Source organism: Musca vetustissima, unplaced genomic scaffold (genome assembly GCF_032173495.1).
Source record: "Musca vetustissima isolate MV318-11 ecotype Yass unplaced genomic scaffold, APGP_CSIRO_Mvet_v1 utg13812, whole genome shotgun sequence".
Classification (NCBI taxonomy): Eukaryota; Metazoa; Arthropoda; class Insecta; order Diptera; family Muscidae; genus Musca; species Musca vetustissima.
The window spans coordinates 52,653-73,456 of record NW_026877288.1 but is presented as its reverse complement, the minus strand read 5'-3'; the positions used below and the strand labels follow the sequence as shown (position 1 = coordinate 73,456).

At 32.2% G+C, this 20,804-nt stretch overlaps 2 protein-coding genes across 2 annotated transcripts in view; one reads left to right on the top strand and one right to left on the bottom strand.

Moving 5' to 3' along the window:
- Positions 1 to 20,535, bottom strand: part of LOC133321863 (G2/mitotic-specific cyclin-A) — a 29,698-nt gene extending 9,163 nt beyond the window's left edge. The window contains exons 1-3 of the mRNA XM_061530937.1: positions 20,229 to 20,535; positions 14,436 to 14,719; positions 14,093 to 14,366 (exon numbers count right to left, since the gene is read on the bottom strand). Of these exons, the coding sequence (XP_061386921.1) occupies positions 14,093 to 14,366; positions 14,436 to 14,719; positions 20,229 to 20,525 (855 nt within the window). The 5' untranslated portion in view covers positions 20,526 to 20,535. The remainder of the gene's footprint in view (positions 1 to 14,092; positions 14,367 to 14,435; positions 14,720 to 20,228) is intronic.
- Positions 5,997 to 7,210, top strand: LOC133321864 (RIB43A-like with coiled-coils protein 2). Its single transcript, XM_061530938.1, has 2 exons — positions 5,997 to 6,110; positions 6,185 to 7,210. Exons 1-2 carry the CDS (start codon positions 6,006 to 6,008, stop codon positions 7,208 to 7,210), a joined length of 1,131 nt encoding a protein of 376 aa, XP_061386922.1. The 5' UTR covers positions 5,997 to 6,005.
- Positions 20,536 to 20,804: the final 269 nt, after the last annotated feature.

Below are 20,804 nucleotides of genomic sequence, written 5' to 3'. Positions count from 1 at the left end.
TCTAATGGTCGTGGGAAGCCTTATTAACGAAGTTTTACTACTCTGAAGGATTATCCGCGATGTTCGGATAATGTGGATAATTTTTTCGTTACATCGGATAATTTTTTTATTGATTTTTATGAACTTAAAATCATCTAATGGGCATGGGAAACCTTTTTCGCGATGTTTTACTACAGTAAATGAATTATCCGCGATGTTCGGATAATGTGGATAATTTTTTTATTTATTTTTATGAGCTTAAGATGCTCTAATGGGCATGGGAAGCTTTATCCACAATGTTTTACTTCTTTGAAGGCATTATCAGCAATTTTCGGATAATGTGGATAATTGTTTTTATATTCAGATAATGTGGATAATTTTTTCGTTACATGGATAATTTTTTTTTATTATTGATTTTTATGAGCTTAAGATGCTCTAATGGTCATGGGAAGCCTTATCCACAATGTTTTACTACTCCGAACGCATTATCCCTGCTGTTCGGATAATGTGGATATTTTTTTTATATTGGGATATTTTTTTATATTCGGATAATTTTATTAAGATCCTCTAATGGGCATGGGAAGCCTTATCCACAATGTTTTACTACTTTGAATGCATTATCCGTAAATCGTTACCACCCACCCACCACCACAAATTTCAAAATTATCGCCATCTTTTTTTTTAAATTCCCTCAACAATCCAAAGGCAATAAATTGTAAACTACTTTAAATTACCTCCGACACTATTCGAAAGAGATGTATTTCTATTTTATTCAAACATGTCACTGTATTGAGAGTTTTGTAAGAGGTCCCCCCACCACCCCCTGGCTCGGCTCTTCTTTACAACTACTTGCAAAGAAAGACCACCATAAAAATTGAAATTAAATGGCTATTTAATAGCATGTTTACATAGCGTCATCAATACCTTTTAAGTGGCTATTTAGACAAAAATTATTATTGGGAACGCCGCGGTGTTTAATTAGAGAAGGGGACAACACCACAATAGCAAATGTGGCTCGTTCCCTACAAAAAAAAAAAAAATAAATAAAAAAATAAAAAAAAAATCCCAACTATGGGCGGTCTTTGTGAAATTTTAACACCAAGTAATGTCCACCAAACACCATTACCATGGCGAAATGTAAAATAATTGAAACCAAAAAATTGAACAAAATACAACATAGCTCCCGAAACCAAAAAAAAATAGTTAATCGAAATTCATAACACACATTAAAACATGAGCTGGATTATTGAACGTGCCTTAAAAAAAACAATTCCTTCCCACCCCCACAAACTGAACTACCTGAGTGAAGAAAAAATGTAGCTTCGAAATAGGCGCTACTTAAAATGCACAGCTTGTAATTTTTCGAGGAGGAGGAGTGTGGGGTGTTGTGAAGAACTTTGAAAAAATAATGCCGAAAAAATCAAAGAAGGCCTATGGCTTTTGTTATTATATTACAACGAAGATTTTGTTCGATTTTTTTTTTTTTTGATATTGTTGAATTTCGGCCAAACCCCAAAATTTTGTTTTGAGAAAGAAAACAATAAATTTATTTGTAAATTATAATTTTTGTTATGATTTTTATCATCATTTCATGGGATTTTTTTTCAAAATTTCCGGGAATATATTTTTTTTATTAAGAAATCTGAGTTACTGCAGCAGAGAAAAATAGTTTATTAATTTAATTTATTAACTTTTAAATTAGCTTATTATATATTCAATTACAATTATTATTTTATTATTTTTATTTAAAATTATTATTATTTTTTATATATAATTTTTAATTTTATTTATTATTATTTTTAATAAAATTTTAATTTATTATTATTTTTATATTTAATTTATTATTTTTTAATTCATTTTTATAATTATTTTTAAATTTAATTAATTATTTTAATTTAATTTAAATTCTTAAATTTACTTTATTTCCATATAATATACATACTCTTTTATTGGAATTCTAATAAGAAATGACTTAAAAATTCATTATCTCTTTGATTAATCAATCAATAAAGAGATACTACTTTCATAGAGAAAATTAACGGTGCTCAGTGCAAAATGGCGATATGCAAGCATGCCCTTTCATAAAAGCAAACAAAAAAGCTCATGTTAATCACATTAATATTGGAAATGTGTTAAAATACTACTCAAAATTGTGTGTACATTTTTGTGGTCGGAAAAAAATGATCGATGAATTTAATGTTTGTTATTACAGAGATTAAAAGCATTATTAAAAATGTTTTTATATGAATTACAAATTGTATATGCAAAAATCAAAGACAAACAATGACAAATCTAGAAAAGAAATAATAATATAAAAATATACTGAGAGAATACGTGTGGTTTGTTTTAAATAAAGAGTAAATGTGTGGGAGCAATTAAAGAGAAAGAAAGAGAATACATGGTTAATCAACGTAAGCAGTGTGTGCGGATAAGCAACACTGCAAAAACTGCGCAATCACAACAGACCTTGTCTTACATTGATGTGAAGCATGCCTGTCTTACATTGATTGTGAAGAGTACACTCTTCAATGTGAAGAGTGTTTATTACAATAACGGAACAAATGACAACATTGAGCATGATTAAATCAAAAGCTATGCTCTGTGATCTTTTGTGGTGAGAAATAAACCAAGATAGGAATTAAATAAATCTAATAAATCAATAAAAATCAAATAATAATAATTTTATTAATATAACTGTTAATCTATAACTGTTTTTTGTTGTTTTATTAATCTATAACTGTTGATATTATCAAGTAGACACTGAGAGAGCGAGATAGTGAGATAAGAGACAAATTAATCAAGAGCATTGGCAAATTGACGATTAACTCTGCATTATTCAAAGGCAAAAATAATAATGAAAATTAACTAATTTAAAGTAAAAAAGGATTTGCATTATTATTAAAAATATAATTTATGTTACTCATATTAAAAATTAAATTTATTATCATTTTGTAATCATACATCGATTATGTTATATTTGTTTTTATATACTATTTTTTTTTTAATTTTTTACAGCACCCCAAAGAGAAGGTGTGTAGGCAACGAAACAACAGGATAAATCAAAATCCAATTCATTCTCTCTCTTCCCCTAACCCCAAATGAATAGTCATGTCAACATCAACAGTTTAGATATGAACTACAGATATTTAGTGTATCCCATATAAAGGACAAAGAGAATAGGGAGCAACATAGAAATGCTTACATTCCTTTGTGGGGAAGAGATTTCAAAACATTCATACATATGAATGTATGTAATATATCAGATGATTCCTTCAACAACAAAATTGCATACATAATATGTAAATTTTGTTTGTGAAATGTAAAATATCCCTGGAGGAGGGAGAGACAGAGGAGTACTTTGTCAGCTATTCATTTTTTTTCTTACTACTTTTTTGAGAAGAATCCATATAAGCTATGATAGACAAGTTAAAAAAAAAAAGATGAAAAAGGATAAAAATATGCAAAAAAAAAGAAGTACGTTCTCTGTATACTGAAATTTTTGTATGATTGTTTTATTATCCTTTATGGGATGTGGATGTTTGGAAGGAAGAATGCACTTTGTTTGTGTTGTTGTTGATAGATGTGAAATGTGTTAAATTTTTTGTTTCAATTTTGAAACAAAGGAGAAGATAAATACAGTTGTGGAATGTTGTTTTGATATTAGGGAATAACGAATATGGCAAACAGGATATGTTTCGTTTTTTTTTTTCTTTGAAATATGTAGCATTTTTGGTTGGTTCCCATGGCCAATTTTTGTATGTTTGTTGTGTGGAGTTATTTGATAGATGTGTATTGTGTTTAGGATAAATGAATGGATGAATATGGCATGCATGCCCATGATGGGTTAGGTGTTGAATAATAAATAAGGAATACAAAACATGTTTTAGTACATCAAAAAAAAAAAGTTGTCAAATCCAAAGCAAAAAAAAAAAAAAACAGCCAACATTTTCATTGAAAATTTAAATTAAAAGAAAAAAGTATAATGTTTATATCATTTTATTACTAATTTATTTATTTCATATCTATTTATTTTTTATCAATTATTATTTTTATTTAATTTTTTTTCTATTTTCATTTCAATTGTACATCAATCCTAAATTCCTTATCTCTATTAATCGATTTATTAATCGATAAAGTGCAGCAATCATGCTCACTCTTTTTGATGTAATGCACTAATGCACAAAATAGTACGATAGCGGTGATGGCTAACCATGTATTCTCTTTCTTTCTCTTTAATTAAGCCGTTTTTGTTGATGTTCTCTCAGTTCCGCTCCCACACATTTACTCTTTATTTAATTCTGTTCAACTCTGATGTAATGTAACAACAAGAGAGCTGCACAATCACAACAACCGCGTTTGTTTCCCATATAATAATGAAGAGTAGAGAACTAAAGATAGTGAGGGGCAGAGCAACGGTAATATCTTTGATTTACTAATCAATAAAGAGATTATCCAGTGATGGAGTAAAACACTAATGCACAAAATAGTACGATAGCGGTGATGGCTAACCATGTATTCTCTTTCTTTCTCTTTAATTAAGCCGTTTTTGTTGATGTTCTCTCAGTTCCGCTCCCACACATTTACTCTTTATTTAATTCTGTTCAACTCTGGAGTAAAATAACGGCGTCAATGCAAAGAGGAAATGAAATGCAAGCATGATCGTTTTGCACAATCACAACAACAACGGCGTTTGTTTACCTACATAATAATGAAGTCTAGGGAGGTTAATACAATGAGAGTGGGGGGACTAATGACAATGAAAACTTTTGCACAATCACAACAATCGTTTGAATCTACAATGATAAGGACTAATGACGATGAAACCCCTTCATTGAAGGGAAACAGGTGAGCGAGATTCAGTGCTTTTGAGCAAAGATGGACAAATAATGACAATTAAAAATCTTGCCCAATCACAACAACCGTGTTTGTTTACTACATAATAATGAAGTCTAGGAGGGTAATACAATGAGAGTGAGGGGACTAATGATAACGAAAACAGGACGAAACAGGTGAGCGAGATTCAATGCTTATGAGCAAAGTTGGACAAATAAGGACTAAATTTAACCAAAAAATTAACACCAAAAAATAAATAAAAAATAGCAATTTTAATAATTAAATAAAAATGTAAATTATTAAAAAAATCATAAATAAAAAATTAATTAAATTAATAAGAAATAAAACAATCTTTTTGAAATATGTGCGCCTAATTGATGGAAATTTCGAATTGAACACAAATTTGCAAATTTTTATCTCCTTTCCAAAAATGGACTAAATTTAATTAACACCAAAAAATAAATAAAAAATAACAATTTTAATTAATAAATAAAAATGTAAATTATTAAAAAAAATCATAAATAAAAAATTAATTAAATTAATAAGAAATAAAACCATCTTTTTGAAATATGTGCCGCCTAATTGATGGAAATTTCGAATTGAACAAAAATTTTCAAATTTTTATCTCCTTTCCAAAAAAGAAAAAAAAATCACAAAAATTTTTGGTAATGGCCATCCAGTGATGATTAATGTCGGATAGTTTGTGGTTATTTCTGTGAATTCGAAAATAAAAGAGGTGGGGTGGGGCAGGTGGGAGTGTGTGTATGTGTGATTCCATCACAATTCCGTCTTAACAACCAATCAACAAACAATCCAAATGTATATATTTATGTAGTTATGGTAAGTTAACATGGCAATCAAGCAGCAACAAGCTTGCCTAACAACAACAACAAACAAAAACAAAATGTTTGGGTACAGTATTAGACCACTTTAAATCCCATCAACAACAAAAGAAGAAAAAATCTTGGAAAAAGTTAAAAAAAAAATAACTTATAGAGATCTGGACCTATCAACAGCCAAACAAACATAACCTCAAACAAAAGAAAAGAAAATAGGTACTTAAAAAATACAACTGTCATTTTTCCCCAAAACAAAAAAAAAAAAAATTCAAAACAAATATTTTGTTTTAATTTCAATTTTTTAAGTTCGAGTTGCAGAATTCAATCCCCTCACACAAAATGGCCCAAAGTTTTATGACCCAAGCGGATCTGAATGAGGCCACAAAATTGCAAAAACGTCAACAGTTCGAGGAGGAGCGTAAGCAGAGGATATTCAATGCCAAGCAACGACTGTATGGGGTATGAAGGGAAAAATTCTCTCAAAAAAAATAATAATTAAAAAAAATCAAACTTCTTCCCCTTGCTCCCCACAGATCGATGTTCCCACAATCGAACGTCAAATAGCCGAAAAGCATAAAATCCGCCAATTGGAAGCGGAGCGAGAACGCCGCCATGAGGAACAAACGGAAATGATGCAAAAACTGATTCATGCCAAAGAATTGGAAATGGAGAAACGAAAACGTTTGATGGAAAGTGATTTGAATTTTTATCGTTGTCGTTTTCAAACCAAAGAGCAGCGACGCGAATTCGATCTCAATGATCCGGAGGGTGTGAAAAAATCCAAACCGGTTCGCAATGCTGATGATGATGACATCCGGCTGGGCATTTCAAGTGCCCAAATATTTCGCGGTGAAGATTTGGGTCACCGTGAACGACAACGTAGACAGCGGGAACAACAGCGTGCCTGGTTGGATCAACAAATTGCCGAACGTAAACAGGCTGAAAATGCCCGGCGGCAGGCAGATCGTATCCTAGAGGAATCCCTACACTCGCGCGACCAACGTCTTGAGGATATGGCCAAATCGGAAAAGAAAATACGCAATCAAATGCTCGATTCCGTGCAACAATATAACAACGAATTGGCGAGGCGCAAACGAGAAGAACGCCAGCGTAAAGAACGTGAAACTCACGAGGATAATCTAGCGGAAATTTATAATATGCTAACATCCGATATGCTTACGGAAAATACAAATGTTGCCCAGTCTCGCACACATCCGAATAAGAAAATTGCCTTTATGTATCGTGGCATGACAGCGGAAGAGCTGCAAGATTTTCGCCGTGATCAGCAACAACAGGTGGCGGAACGTAAAAAACATGATTGGGAACAACAGCTAATGGACAAACAATGGCAACAATATTCCCTGAATGTGGATCGTGAGCTGCAGTTAAAAGATCGAGAAATGGCCAAGAAGAGACAGCAGGAATATGAGCGAATGTTGGAGGAAAATGATCGTTTGGCAAGGCAGCAAAAGTTGCAAAAGGATCTGCAGGACAAGGAGATGCAAGTGAATTGTGTTACGCAGGAGTTTTATGATAAATTTAATACAACAACACGTTAAGAGGAGGGTCAGGATGGAATACATATTTTTTTTGAATCTTTAATAAAAAATCAATTTAAACAAAATTAAGAAGTTTATCGATTTTTTTAATTTTTTAAATTTATTTTATTTCTTCATTAATTTTATTTTTTTCATTTATTTTTTTTTTTTCATTTATTTTATTTTTTTTTTCATTAATTTTATTTTTTTTCATTTATTTTATTTTTTTATTTATTATATTTTATTTTTTTTTTTATTTATTTTATTTTATTTTTTCATTTATTTTTTTTTTTTTCATTTATTTTATTTTATTTTTTTTTTCATTTATTTTATTTTATTTTTTTCATTTATTTTATTTTTTTTTCATTGATTTAATTATTTTTTATTTTATTTTTTTCATTTATTTCCTCCTTCTATTCCCCAATTTAAAAATTTCCCCATTATTTACATCATAACCTCATTGTTTCTTTGCCACAAATTAAAATTACCGTGCCTAAAACAAATAAGATAAAACAAATAAATAAAGAGTAACTCTTTTTGTTTAACCTTTTTCTACCAGAGTTGAACAAATTAAATAAAGAGTAAATGTGTGGGAGCTCTCTTAATTAAAGAGAAAAAAGAGAATACATGGTTAAACCGCTATCGTACTACACACACTTTAAAAAAACGAAAAAAAAACACACTTAACCGTCATTTCACATTATTTTCATTCTGTGAGGTGACATTTTAAAGCGTAAACATTTTCTGCATGACTAAACACAACCTCCCCCCATTTTCTTTGTTTGTACAGAAACATGTCTGCTTTGTTGTAATCAACATATTTTTGTTGTTGTCGTTCTTTGATCCTTGAAAATCATGTTCTTTTTTGCACGCTGTTTCATAATTATTTTCAACTTTAACATTTTCTTGTTCTTGTTGCTGCGGGCTTTGATTATATGTGTGTTTGTGTTTTGCAAGGTGGGCCGGCCGTCATTCAAGTGGGTTACTTTTTTAATTATTGTTTTGTATTATGTGCCTTTTTGCGCGTCACTTCGTTACCCAACAACAATAGCAGCAAAATGTTGTCCTTTTTCTGTTTGCACTTGATGATGGCAAGGATGCGTGCTATTTTCTGTTGGGGGCATGGTTTTCTTTGTTTTACAAGAAGAAAAAACAAGAAGAAACACAGAGACGCCATATCATGCACATGCACACACATACACAACACAGCTGATGGCCACCCACACCACACTCTTTTATTCACACTCTCCTCCCCATTTAATACAGCCTGCTCTCTCTCCTTTTTTGCCATCACATAATGCAATTTTGTCATTTAGCATGTTATCATCATGATTATGCACGCTGCTCATAACATACGGTGGTGTGGCTGCTCCCCTTTGTCAAAGGATGACAAGAAAATGGAGAGAGAAATTATTTAACTTTTACTTTCATTTGACAGTCATTGCAACACACATCCAAGCACATAATGTGTGCTTGACGACGACGGCGGCGGGGGCATTGTGGGTGGCTTTTACTTTCATTTAACAGCCGTTACAATTGCTGGGCTGCGGTGGCATTGTGGGTGGTAATGAAACGATGTTGTTTTACAACGTTTTTTAAGACTTGTAATTGCTTAAGGATGTGATATTTTATATACACATTACAGTATATACAACATAATACATATTATTGTTGTTTTGTTGTGGTAAAGTTTATATATTATAATAACACATATTTGTGCCTTGTTAAACACATCCACCAACAACACAACATACGAGAGCAGAGACGAGTCTGTCACTGTGAGTGAAAATGCCGAAGAACTTTTTTTGGCGCGCTCTCCTTTCTCATCATCATCATCATAATAATGACAGTGACTGTCATTTTACTTTCTTCGATGAATAAGGAAAACAATTTAAGGCGTCATTCTAAAGGTTGTCAGTTGTTTTCTTGGCGCGCAAAAATACGCAAGGCAAATAAATGGAGTTTATCGCCTTTACAACGGAAATTAATTAAATATAAAACAAATATTTTAAATAGAAAGTGCGTGACAAAATTACAACATGATCATGGTAGAACATGAAATGGTATAATGTAGGGATGATGATGCTGTCTGTTGCTGTTTTTGTCATATTTTAAAGATTTTTTAATTGCTTGCTAGGTGTTTGTTAATGGCGATATAGCGCCAAAAAACCTTCGAAGTAAAGTATGTTTGTTGACTGTGATATTTTATACACCCATTACAACAACAACTATTATCGTTGTGACAAAATCTGTTCTTGCATGCCATAATAATAGGCACATATTTTTGCTTTGTTAAACACAAACACCCACATGCGAGAGCAACAGAGAGAGGGAGGCTGTAAATGAGAAAGTGTCAAAAGAGGTGATAACCTCACCTCTTTGTTTATGGCGCACTTCTTACTCATCATCTAAGGGCTGTCAGTTGAATTTTTGGCGCGCAAAAAATATGCAATGACGTTTTGTCGTAAAAAAATGCGTGACAAAATGCCAACATAAGTATGAGAGAAAATGTGATGGTAGAATTACACCGAAAATTCATTAATTTAATTAGAAAAATTGTGAAGTGTGATATTTGACGGCGGCGTCCGCGGCGATGGTAAGAAGAAAATGCCAATTGTGTGTGAAAAAATAACTATTTAAGTAAAAAAGTTCAATTTTATAGGAAAATCCTCAACAATTAGAAGATTTGGCAAGTAATGATTTTGTGGAATACAACTTCTATGGGAAATCTGTACAAAAATCAGCTTCTTCTTTTCTAGTAGAAGGCAGACCATCTTTAACTAAAATGGTAGCCATCATTTTCGGAACTTAAAGGTAAGGTTAACATATTTTTTTAATAATATTGTTTTCATCTCCTATAGGATGGATATCTTTCAATTTCTTTGGACAGACCAATTTTAACTAAAATGGTAATGTTGGCTATATTGTAGCCACAATTTTCGGGACTTAGAGGTAAGGGTAAATTTGAGGTTAACATATTTTTTTTTAATAATAATTTTTTATTTCATCTCCCGTAGAATGAATATCTTCCAATTTTTTGGTATACAAAGTATCGACAGGTTTTCTATATACTGAATACCTTGGAGGGCCTTGCCGAATTTTAGGGCCCTTCTAAGAAAGAATCCCCTTAAGATTTTTATTAATTTGAATACCTTTAACAAATCAAGCCGAGGAATTTATATCGACTTTTTCAATTGAAAAAAATGTCACTTTAAATCCTTCCATTGTCTAAGGACATTTTGGCGTCGTTGTAGATAAAAGAAAAATACCTTCTTTTGGGTCAGTTGTTCACTTGTTTATTTTTCCTCAAGTATTTCTAGAGTTTTCCAATTTATTTTCAAATTTTCTTTATTTTAATTTTACACATTCTGACTTAAGAAAACAATCTGTCCGACATTTGTTAATTTTAATTTATTTCTTTTTTATTTCAGGATAACACAAAAAACAACATGTGTATGTCTGGTCTGTATATTCCACATTCCATTTGTTATTGTTGTTTTTTTTTATTGAAAAGACACAGGAATAGTTAAAAGGTTTTCCCTCTTAGAAGGCAGATGTTTTTCGTTCAATTTTCCTTAAGAATAATAGAAAGCAGACAACAACAATAACAGAGAAAATTAAATGGAATACAACAGCCGAGATCCTGGACAGACAAACAACAGAAGGCAGTGAGAAAAAGGACCTTTTTCCTTCATCTTCATGTCACACATTTCATTTCTTCTTCAAATTGTGACATGTAATCAGGAGTAGAACACAAATACATACATATATGAGTGTGTGTGTGTGTGAATAGTTTTCCTTTTTTACATTTAACAAGGAACAGATAAAAGTAAAAAAGGCACGTTTAGAAGAAAAAGCAAATGTGAAAATGGACACCACGCCAGGTTTCCTTAGATCAGTTGTTTATTGTTTTTGTTGTATAATTTGAAATGGTTGGGCATGATGATAAGGATCGTCGTTTGGGTTATGATGATCCTGCCATCTTCGTTTATAACTACACACACACACACAAAGTAAATAAAAACCGTGCCCAAGTAAATATCCATAAATTATTTAGAAAATTGTGTAAGGGATCAGGTCAGTTGCAGCACACAGCAGGAGTTTGTCGCGTCATAGACCAGGTTTTTTCTACTACCATTTGTTTTCAATGATGTTTTCTATTTGTGTATCCTGTAAACACAGGAAAATGCAACATCGATAAGAGAGTATTTTTTTTTTCGAAATTATAAAGGTGTGTCCCATTCCCTTCCCTTATCATTTGATGTAGAAATTAGTTTTGAAAATTTTTGTAATGAATGGCTGGGGGTACAGTACACTTTCAGGTTTTTTAGGGGTTGTTTTGGAATTTCAATGTAATGTGTTGCACACATGAAAACCAAACTCTAAGGGAAAGGTCAATGTGTCACGATCATGTGATACACACACATGTACACATAGGCAAACACAATAAATATTTTTAGTGTCATATGTAAGAAGGATAACAATAAGGTGTTTCGAATTTGAATACAGTTGAACCCTTGATGGCTGGACTGAGCATGATTGATTTGGATTTTTTCGCCGATCGATGGATGCCTTAACCTAACCTCATTTTTTTTTAATAAGTTCCGAGGCTTGTGCATTCTTTTTTAACCTAACCTCACTATATATATTTACATTTTTAATAAGTTTCGATCGATGGCTGATTCAACCTAACCTCACAATTTGTTCCATTTTTTAATATGTCCCAAAGCTCGAAGTTGCTGCTTCAACCTAACCCCACTATTTTTTTTAATTTTTTTTAAGTTCCAAGGCTCGTGTATGCTACCTTCAACCTAACCTCTCTATTAATTTCCAAATTACAGTTTTTTCAAAGAAAAAAGTTTTCCTAAAATTAATTACAATTCTCTTAACAGGTACAAATGGCCAATAATCACCAGATATTTGTTCCCTTTTAGGAGTTCCGCTCCTTAGCACAAATATTTGCCCATTAGAGGGGGCTAAACTAAGAAAAACCATCATCTTTTGCCGGAAGTTATGGCAAATTACCACAAAAACACCTTAAAAGAAAAGTAGGCTGGATGGCTGGTTGTCTGGGGAGGAGAGACAATGACAGGTGTTGGTGTTGATACCGCCTCCTCCTCATTTATTTGAAGGAGTACCAGGAAGCAAACACACACCAAAAATAATTTCCTTCAATTAACTTGGGCAAATAAATACATTAACAATAAATACATTATTTGCCCGATAACAACAACAACGATTACAAAAATACCAACAAAGGGCAGCAGCAGGCACACTTTCCTTTGAAGAAAAGACCAACAACTCCTTACATAATTTTCTTAAGAAAAAAAGAGAAACCGCCTAGAATTTGTTAGAAAATATTAGAAGGTTGGGGTAGCGCACCTGGAGCTAAAATTAGAAAGAAAAAGTTGTGTGGCGGCTGATGAAGGTATTTGTTTGAGGTCCTTGGAGAGAATGTGTGTGTGTGTGTGTGTGAGAGAGAGAGGGGTAGAAGAACGCAATTTGTTGAAAAAATTTTTTGAACCTTTTTTGGGGTATGTTTTTGTTTTTGGTTATAAGACGCCTAGACTATTTAAAATAATTCTCCTTAAGCCGGCACAGGTGTAGACTGTACTCCACACGAACAAGAATGGAATTATGATATGGGTCAATGACTTAATGCTTGGCCATAAACAAATGTCTTTTTGAAGAAGATTTTTTTCATGATTGAAAAAAAAAAAATGCAGCAAAAGTTCGAAAGGTTGCCACAGGAGGACAAATGTGTTCAAATCAAGGCTCTAGCATTTTTTTCTATTCAGTAGACCTTGAATTAAAATCTGCCTTATTTTTCTTAAAGGAAAAAATTGCAGGGAATATAGAGGGAGGTGAGGGCAGATGAATTTGAATCTAGGTTGGTAATTGAAGATTTCCTATGGAAACCTTAATTCAACCAGTCTGAATAGGACCAAGGACCCTTGATTTGGTCCTTAATTTTTTCCGTAGAGAAAAAAATTTGCCAAGAATATTGGAGGGAGTAATGGGAGGACGAAAACCTGTTTATAAATCTAGGTTCGGAAGTTAATTTTCTTAGTTGCCCTTAGAATTGAAAAAAATATCCTTCATTTTTTTCTTAGAGAAAACAAATTTTCGAAAATATTAGAGGGGGCCAGGTGTTTATGAATATAGGTTCGGAACAACATTTTTTGTCAGTTGCCCTTGAATTGAAATAAATAGAAAAAATAGCCGAAAATATTAGAGGGAGTCACCTGTTCCGAACAACATTTTTTCCGTTACCCTTGAATTGAATTAAAATAGCCTTGCATTGTTGAAAGCAACTCAGCCTTGACTTACTTTGTTTGCTACGACTTGGAGGAACTGAGAAAAGGAAAAAGAAAAAATTCAACAAATACCTAATGTTTGTGATGCTTCAAAAAACCTTTTTTTATATTCCAAGCCATCTTCTTAGGTTCCCACCTAAAAAAACAGACACTCCAAGCATTAACATTCTTCTTGGGTTCCTCCGCAACAAAATCGAAAACCCTTCTTCTTCTTTTCGGTTTGTTGTAGTTGTTTTTGTTATATTATTTCTATTTATTTAGTACATCAGCTTCAAGTCTTGCCTTTTTATACTTCCATTGTTTACTTTCTGTTTCTGTTTTTTTTAGTATGTATTCAAATCTGCCCGAAGGTACTGGTTGTTTATTCTAAGAACTGATGCTGTTGTTGTTTTTGTTGTCCATTCGATAAGGTGGAATGCCAAGTAGTAGACAATTTCCTAAATTTTATACCACCCACACACACACACATGGGTATGCAATATTTAAAAATAATAAGTAAAACTCCTTCAAAACCAATCCTTTACTTTTTAGTATTTCTTTTCATCTTCTTTATGTGCTAATTTTCTTTTTTATTTATTCAACCTACCTCACTTTCACGGAAATATTCCAAAATATTGCGTTGATATTCGACAACTTCAAAGAAACGTTGACGATCATTGCGTGGCACTGCCAATTTATCATCAACGTCATTGTCATCAGCAGATTTAGCAATATCTTTGGCATTGCTATCGTCGAAAAATTTGGCCGCCGATGCACTGCGATCCACCGACATGGGTGATAGTACATCAGAAACGGACATTGGTGTGGTATCCAAAATATATTCATCATGATTATCATCGAATTTATTGTGATGAAGGTCACTGTGGGGGGGAAAAAGAAGAATATAATTAAAAAATTAATGAAATAATTATATTAAAAAAATCCCTTACCTTCTTTCACTTAAAATATGATGATGTTGCTGCAAACGTTGTTGTTGTTTTTCTTGGAATAGATTTTCCTTGTCAACAACATCTTGACTAGCTGGGGCTGCTGTGGCATCATTTTGTTTATTTAGCGCGGCCACCAATTGTTGCTGCTCCACATTTTCATTGTGATCCTCATAGACGGAAAAGGTTTTAAATTGTTCCACCGGCACCACTGTGGATTTTTTGCCCACCAATGTTGTTTGCTCGTCTTTGTTGCTATTTTTAACATTGCCAACATCACGGAAGGCCTGGAGAAGCGAGGAAGAAAGAAAACAAAAAATTAAAATAAAAATTTTAGAATTAAATTAGATTTAAAGAAATAAATTTATAGAAATAAAATAGCCGTGGGTATTAAATGTTGACAATTGTCAGAGTTGGAAAATATTTCTTTCTTATAAATGCCCATTTGAGGTCCAACGAAATTTTTACCTCATAATGGTGATTGCTTTGCAAAAAATCCTAATTTGTTAAATTGTTCTTATCAAAATAAATTCAGGTTATACTAATAAAAGGGTCATTCCTTTTCACTGACTCTGCTCAATCGTTGGTTGGTGATTTTAATAATTATTTAATATTTAGGAAGAAATTCCAATCACTGGGTTCCGTGTTCACCAGATAGGCCCCCAACATATCACAAAGAGCTGGCGATTTCAAAATTATCTTGCGCATAGATCTTTTGTCGGACGACATGGTTTGAATACAATATTGCCACCAAAATATGGCTTGTATTTTTTTTTTTAAAGAATTCATATTTCGTGTAAGAAGTTGTTGTTTTTGTTATCTGTATATGAATTATTTCCAAATGACAAAATGCCTTGTCGCTTGGTTGCTTTACATGTTTTGTATGTCACACATGAGCTCTAAAGAGGATTTCTGGTTTATGTTACAAATCAAGATAATGCCCCAATTAAAGGGGAGAGCCTATCATTATCAAGTTTTACTAAAATTATAATAAATGTTGTTAATTTGTTAATAAATATACAATAAATTGAAATTATTCTTACAAATCCCTGGAGTCTGATGACTTCAAAATATTTGTAAAGGCTGCAATTTTCATTAAGATTCTTCATATGCAGAAGAAATCGCTTTAAACGACGGCTAAGGCGAAATTGGTATCAAATGTAGAGCAGAGCTTGACTCGGTACTTTGGAATACCGTGCTTATAATCAACATTGTCGTTAAAAATGATTTCGATTTTCAATAGGTTTTTTTCATTTTATAGCTATTTGGGTTCTATATTATGAGTCAATGTGGCAAAGTTTTTAAATTCTATAAAATGTTGAACCATTGAAAGCCACAAGTCACGCTTGCAACTCCTCCTTTTAATCGATCGTCTACATTTTTCTGCCTCAATGATGAGAGCCATCAAATGTAACTAAAACCACAATAAAAATTATTATTTAAATAAATAAAATAATCTAACCTCTCACGGATTTCCTGAGTCTGACAAAAAATCACCAATTGTTTAATTATTCTTCATCTTCCCATGTCAATGGGTTTTGATGTGGCCTTAGGAGACACAAGATTAAAATAACGTCTGTTTTTTGTGCCTTATTCCTTAAGAGCCACTCTATAAAATGTTTAGCCATTAAAAGCCAATTTTTAGGCCTTGCCCCTGCACCCTACAAAAATTGCATTTATTATCCTCAGTTGGGCGGGGGCTTCATGTCCCAAATTCAATTGAAGAGAGCCACCAACATGAAGAAGTTTAAAACTAAAATAATATTAATTAGTATTATTTAAATAAATAAAATAATATAAATCTTACAATTTCCCGAGTCTTACAAAAATTTGCGCCAAAAAATGCAATTTTCTTCTTCTTCTTCCCATGTCAAGTGGCTGGCTTTGTCGAGGCCGCCTCTTAAATTTAATGTCATACATTATTTTTTTTCGTTTTATTCCTCATTGGGGCTAGTATTTCTCAACTGTAATATGAGCCAAGTGTATAGAGCTAGCTTTACTATAATATTTTAATAATAAACTACAATTAAACCCCTTTTAATTTACGTTAAATGTATTTCTTCATTTAGGCGCCTTAATTTTAATGCTGTCATTCTATTTTGTATGGGAAAAATCCTGTTAGCTCTTGCTATTTGATACATAGAGAGAGAGAGAGAGAGCGTGCACACGGTATTACATTTTCTACTGATATTCACACTAGTAGTACACAGCAATGCAATAGGATGGGGTATGTGTGCGTTGTTGTTGTAGTTCACTAATGCACAAAATAGTACGATAGCGGTGATTGCCAAACACGTTTTCTCTTTGTCTCTCTTTGCGTCAGTCATTTTTGTTGATGATCTCTCAGTTGTTATCTGTTGTAGTTCCTTTTCTATTTCATTTGTTATGTGAGGAGATGAAGGCATGCATACTGAGAGAGAGATCGAGTATGGGCATACACAAAGTTGTTTACTTCTTTGCCAATGCAATGCTAAGGTAAGTAATGTACAGCTGTTACAATTACATTGTAGTTGTTATTGTTTTGTTATGATGATAACACTGTTGTGTTGTTGTAGTTGTTGTTTTATTAGTGGAATAATAGGAGGAAATAGAAATTGCTATGGTTGCAATGTAAGGAGTATGACAATGCTCTGAGAGTAAAATGCTTGATTTTGCTTTGTTTTGAATTGTAACGGAAAAATGGCGGGAAAAATGCCATGAAATGTAAACAACATAAAGAAAAGGCTGTGGGTTGCAGGGACAAAGTGACATTTTTAATGGAAAATTTAAGAAAAATCAAATTAAATGTAGATTTTAATGATTAAAAATAATTTAATAATTATTAATACATAATATTCAACAAGGGGAATGGATAATTCAGTAATTTTAATGATAATGGTGGAAAATATTACAATTTTGTTATATTCTGTATAGAGAGAAAGGATCCAAGGCAAAAGTTGTTGCCTAAGGTGGAAAATATTACAATGTTGTTATATTCTGTACAGAGAGAAAGACGCCAAGCCAAAAGCTTCCGCATAAGGTATTTAAGTATAAAAATTCGAAAATATTAATAATTAATTCTATTCCGCAGATAAATAGGAAGGCTTTCTGACTCGAAATCTAATAGGAGAGAAATAAATGTTATCCATAACCACTTCTCGCTGCGTCCCTTTAGAACCACCGAAAGTTTCCGTACATAATAAAGCTATTCCATCAATGATTGATTTACAACAAAAGTGAAAATAACAATTTCATTTATGTATTTCGGTGAAGAAATGAAGAAATTATGCTGTCATAAAAATGTCCAAACTAATTGAAATTGTATCGAGAGCCGTGGACACACAATCATATAAATTAATTAAATGATCATTCATAAGGCAGGCACACACACATCATGATGTCACAATAAATATAAACAAATCATGGAATATTTAAAAAGCCATTCAATTGGCTACCTAGAAAAAACATCTGCACCTCCTCCTCCTCTTACATCGTCTTCAGATCCAATTGTTGAATGTAAAGAAGAAAAAGGTCGCCTATTTGCTTGCGGTTTTTGTGATAAGAAATTACACACTACCACCACATAAAACGATTTTCGAAAAAAAAAATGATTTGCCTTCAATATTTTGTGTCATAAAACCCATAACCAAACTAAACGCAACCACATGCGGGTCGGTGGCTTGATCTACTATTAAGTGATGGACTGACTTTCCACTAAAATAGCAACAACTACACGAAACGAAGAAAAAAGTCGCGTGCTTCCTTGCCTCAACAAAAAAAGTTAAGTTCCTAAAGTGACTGTGGGGAAAAGAGAAATGTCTTGAAACCCCCCAATTGTTAATAATAAATACATAAAAAATTGAAAAGAATATTATAAACAATTACCCAAGGGGTCGAGCGAGCTTTTTGTTTAGATGGCGGAGGGAGACTTGTGACAAAGGAGGCAGCTCAGCAGAGGGTGATGGAAGAAGTGTCTCGTTTGTTGTTCAAGTCCAAAAAACACATTCGATAAATGAATGAATGAAATAACAACAACAAAAAAGGCAAACTCAAAATTATTTGATTAGGAATTTCCATATGTTCTGAAACTCACACACACATCGTCTGGAAGATGTGAGTCAAAAATATGTGGAGGAATAAAGAAATATTTTTTGTTTTGGATAATTTAGTTTTAAGTGTGGTTTAGTTTGTGACATTGAAGAAAAAGAGCAAAAAAGAATATTTTGATAAATTTGTTTTTATAAAAATAATATTTTTTTTAATTAATGGAATTTTATAAAAATTTTATAAATATGAATTTAAAGAATATTTCTTTGTAAAACTAAATAATTTTTAAGTTTTTTTTTTTAATAGGAAAAATTTATTAAATTTTAATTTTATATATATATATATATATATATATTATAATTATTTAACAATTTTTATTGATTTTTCTATTTCCCTGAAACTCCCATTAAAATGTCAATCACAGCTAAAATAAACCAAATTCCCTCGATATGGCAACCCTTTCTTGTTGTTGACGCAAGGAACATAAAAGAAGAAAAGGAAGATTTGACATCTGTGCAAATATGATGTTTTAAAATTGGCGCTCTGTCAGCCAAAGGGCACACTCCCTGTCTCTCTCTCTCACACACAAAAAATAAAAATGTAAACATAGGAAAGGAAATCATGTGGCAAAGGAAAAAAGATCCAAGAAAAAAAAAAAGGAATGATACAAATAAAATTATTTAAAATAATTATTAAATATAAAAAATAAACCTTAAAATCATTATTTGCTAAAAATAAAACATTCCCCTTTGTACACCATCTCTTTGCATAATGACAGAGAGAGAGAAAGTGGGGAAATTTCTTTATCATTTTTAACCCAAAAAACAGCAGATTTTAATTGAAATATATTAAAAATTTTATACAAAAAATCAATTATTTAAAAAATTAACACTTTATTGGTATAATTATAAATTCAACATTTTGCAAAATATTACGGATTTTAATGCAAATAAATCATTCCCCTTGTTAGGCATGCTCTTTGCATGTCAGAGCGAAAGTGAGCATTGTCAAATAAATCGCATGAGAGAGAATTTTGTGCAAGCAATTTAAACAATAAATAAAACATTTTATGGGCAAAATACTCCAAAATTTTATGGAAATTCAATTCTATTAAATATTTTATAAATAAATATTCAAAGAATTCCAAGTTTTCTATAAAAAATTAATTAAAATAATTGCAAAACAATTGCAAGGCAATCTGTTCACACACACACACAGATCGAGAGAGAGACTGAGCACCGTATGATGGTCTCCTATCAAAATGCAAAACAACCGTAACAACACAGATGGAGGGACAACAACAATGTTAATAGGGTCCAAAACAGAGGATGTCAAAAAATGACGTCAGTTGTTTAGTTGCGTGAAGAAGAAATAAAGAAGGAAAACAAAAACAACAACAACAGCAGTAATAATATGCAGGGGTGCTCAAAAAATAATAAAATGAATGTAAAAGGAATTTAAACAAAAAGAGAACACAGAGAGATGGAGAAAATTTATAAACAGGGGCATTAGCAGCTCTGTTATATGACATTCTCCGTATGCTTAATGTGCAAAATTTAAAAAAAACCACCACCAGCCAAGAGAGCCAGTGACATTCAGACACACATACAACAGACAGATTCCTTTATGCATAAAAATTGTTTATCATTTTGTGCTACCTCACCACAAAAAAATATTTTTTCCAAGATCTGATCTATGCCGCGCCACCACTGCGCAGCCGTTTGCTTGCTCAACCAGAACAAAAAAAGGAACAACAAAAATTAAACTTACCACTTTAGTGCCGGCTCCTGCTGTATGTACACCATGTATGTTGTTGTTACTGTTGTGAACGGCGGCAGCCGTACGTACATTGGCATTTGAATTGAGTACGGCAAAATTGGCGCGTCCTTGTTTCAAAGAGACGCCACCAGCACCAACACCCAAGGTGCTGGCACCCAATGGCTGTAAGACATGATGGCCGGATTTACCAGCCAATAGGGTCTTCTCTTTGATCATGTTGTTGCGAGGATTTTCCTTACCAGCATCCTGCATTATTTGGAAACCAGCTGTGGTTGTTGTAGCGGCCATGGTCAGTTTTTTTGTTGTGGTTGTTAAAAAATATGAAAATTTTTATGTCGTCGTTTTGTGTTTTCCTTTTTTGCACGCACACACACACAGTTACAAAATGCACAGAGAACAACAACAACACAAATCACACGGAGGAATACAGGGTGTTGATAATGGAGAATGGTTTAGATTTTTTTTTTTTGTATTTTATAGAGGGGGAAGTTTTAAATTTTTTTTGCTATAATAAAAAATTAAAAGAATTTTAAAAATTAGGTTTTGTTGCTGTTATTGAAAGGAAAG

What these genes read in the sequence shown, in the direction of transcription:
- LOC133321864 (XM_061530938.1), top strand. Translation starts at nt 6,006, where the DNA reads ATGACCCAAGCGGATCTGAATGAGGCCACAAAATTGCAAAAACGTCAA. An exon ending in CCAAGCAACGACTGTATGGG is followed by an intron (nt 6,111 to 6,184) that starts GTATGAAGGGAA and finishes TGCTCCCCACAG; the next exon opens with ATCGATGTTCCCACAATCGA.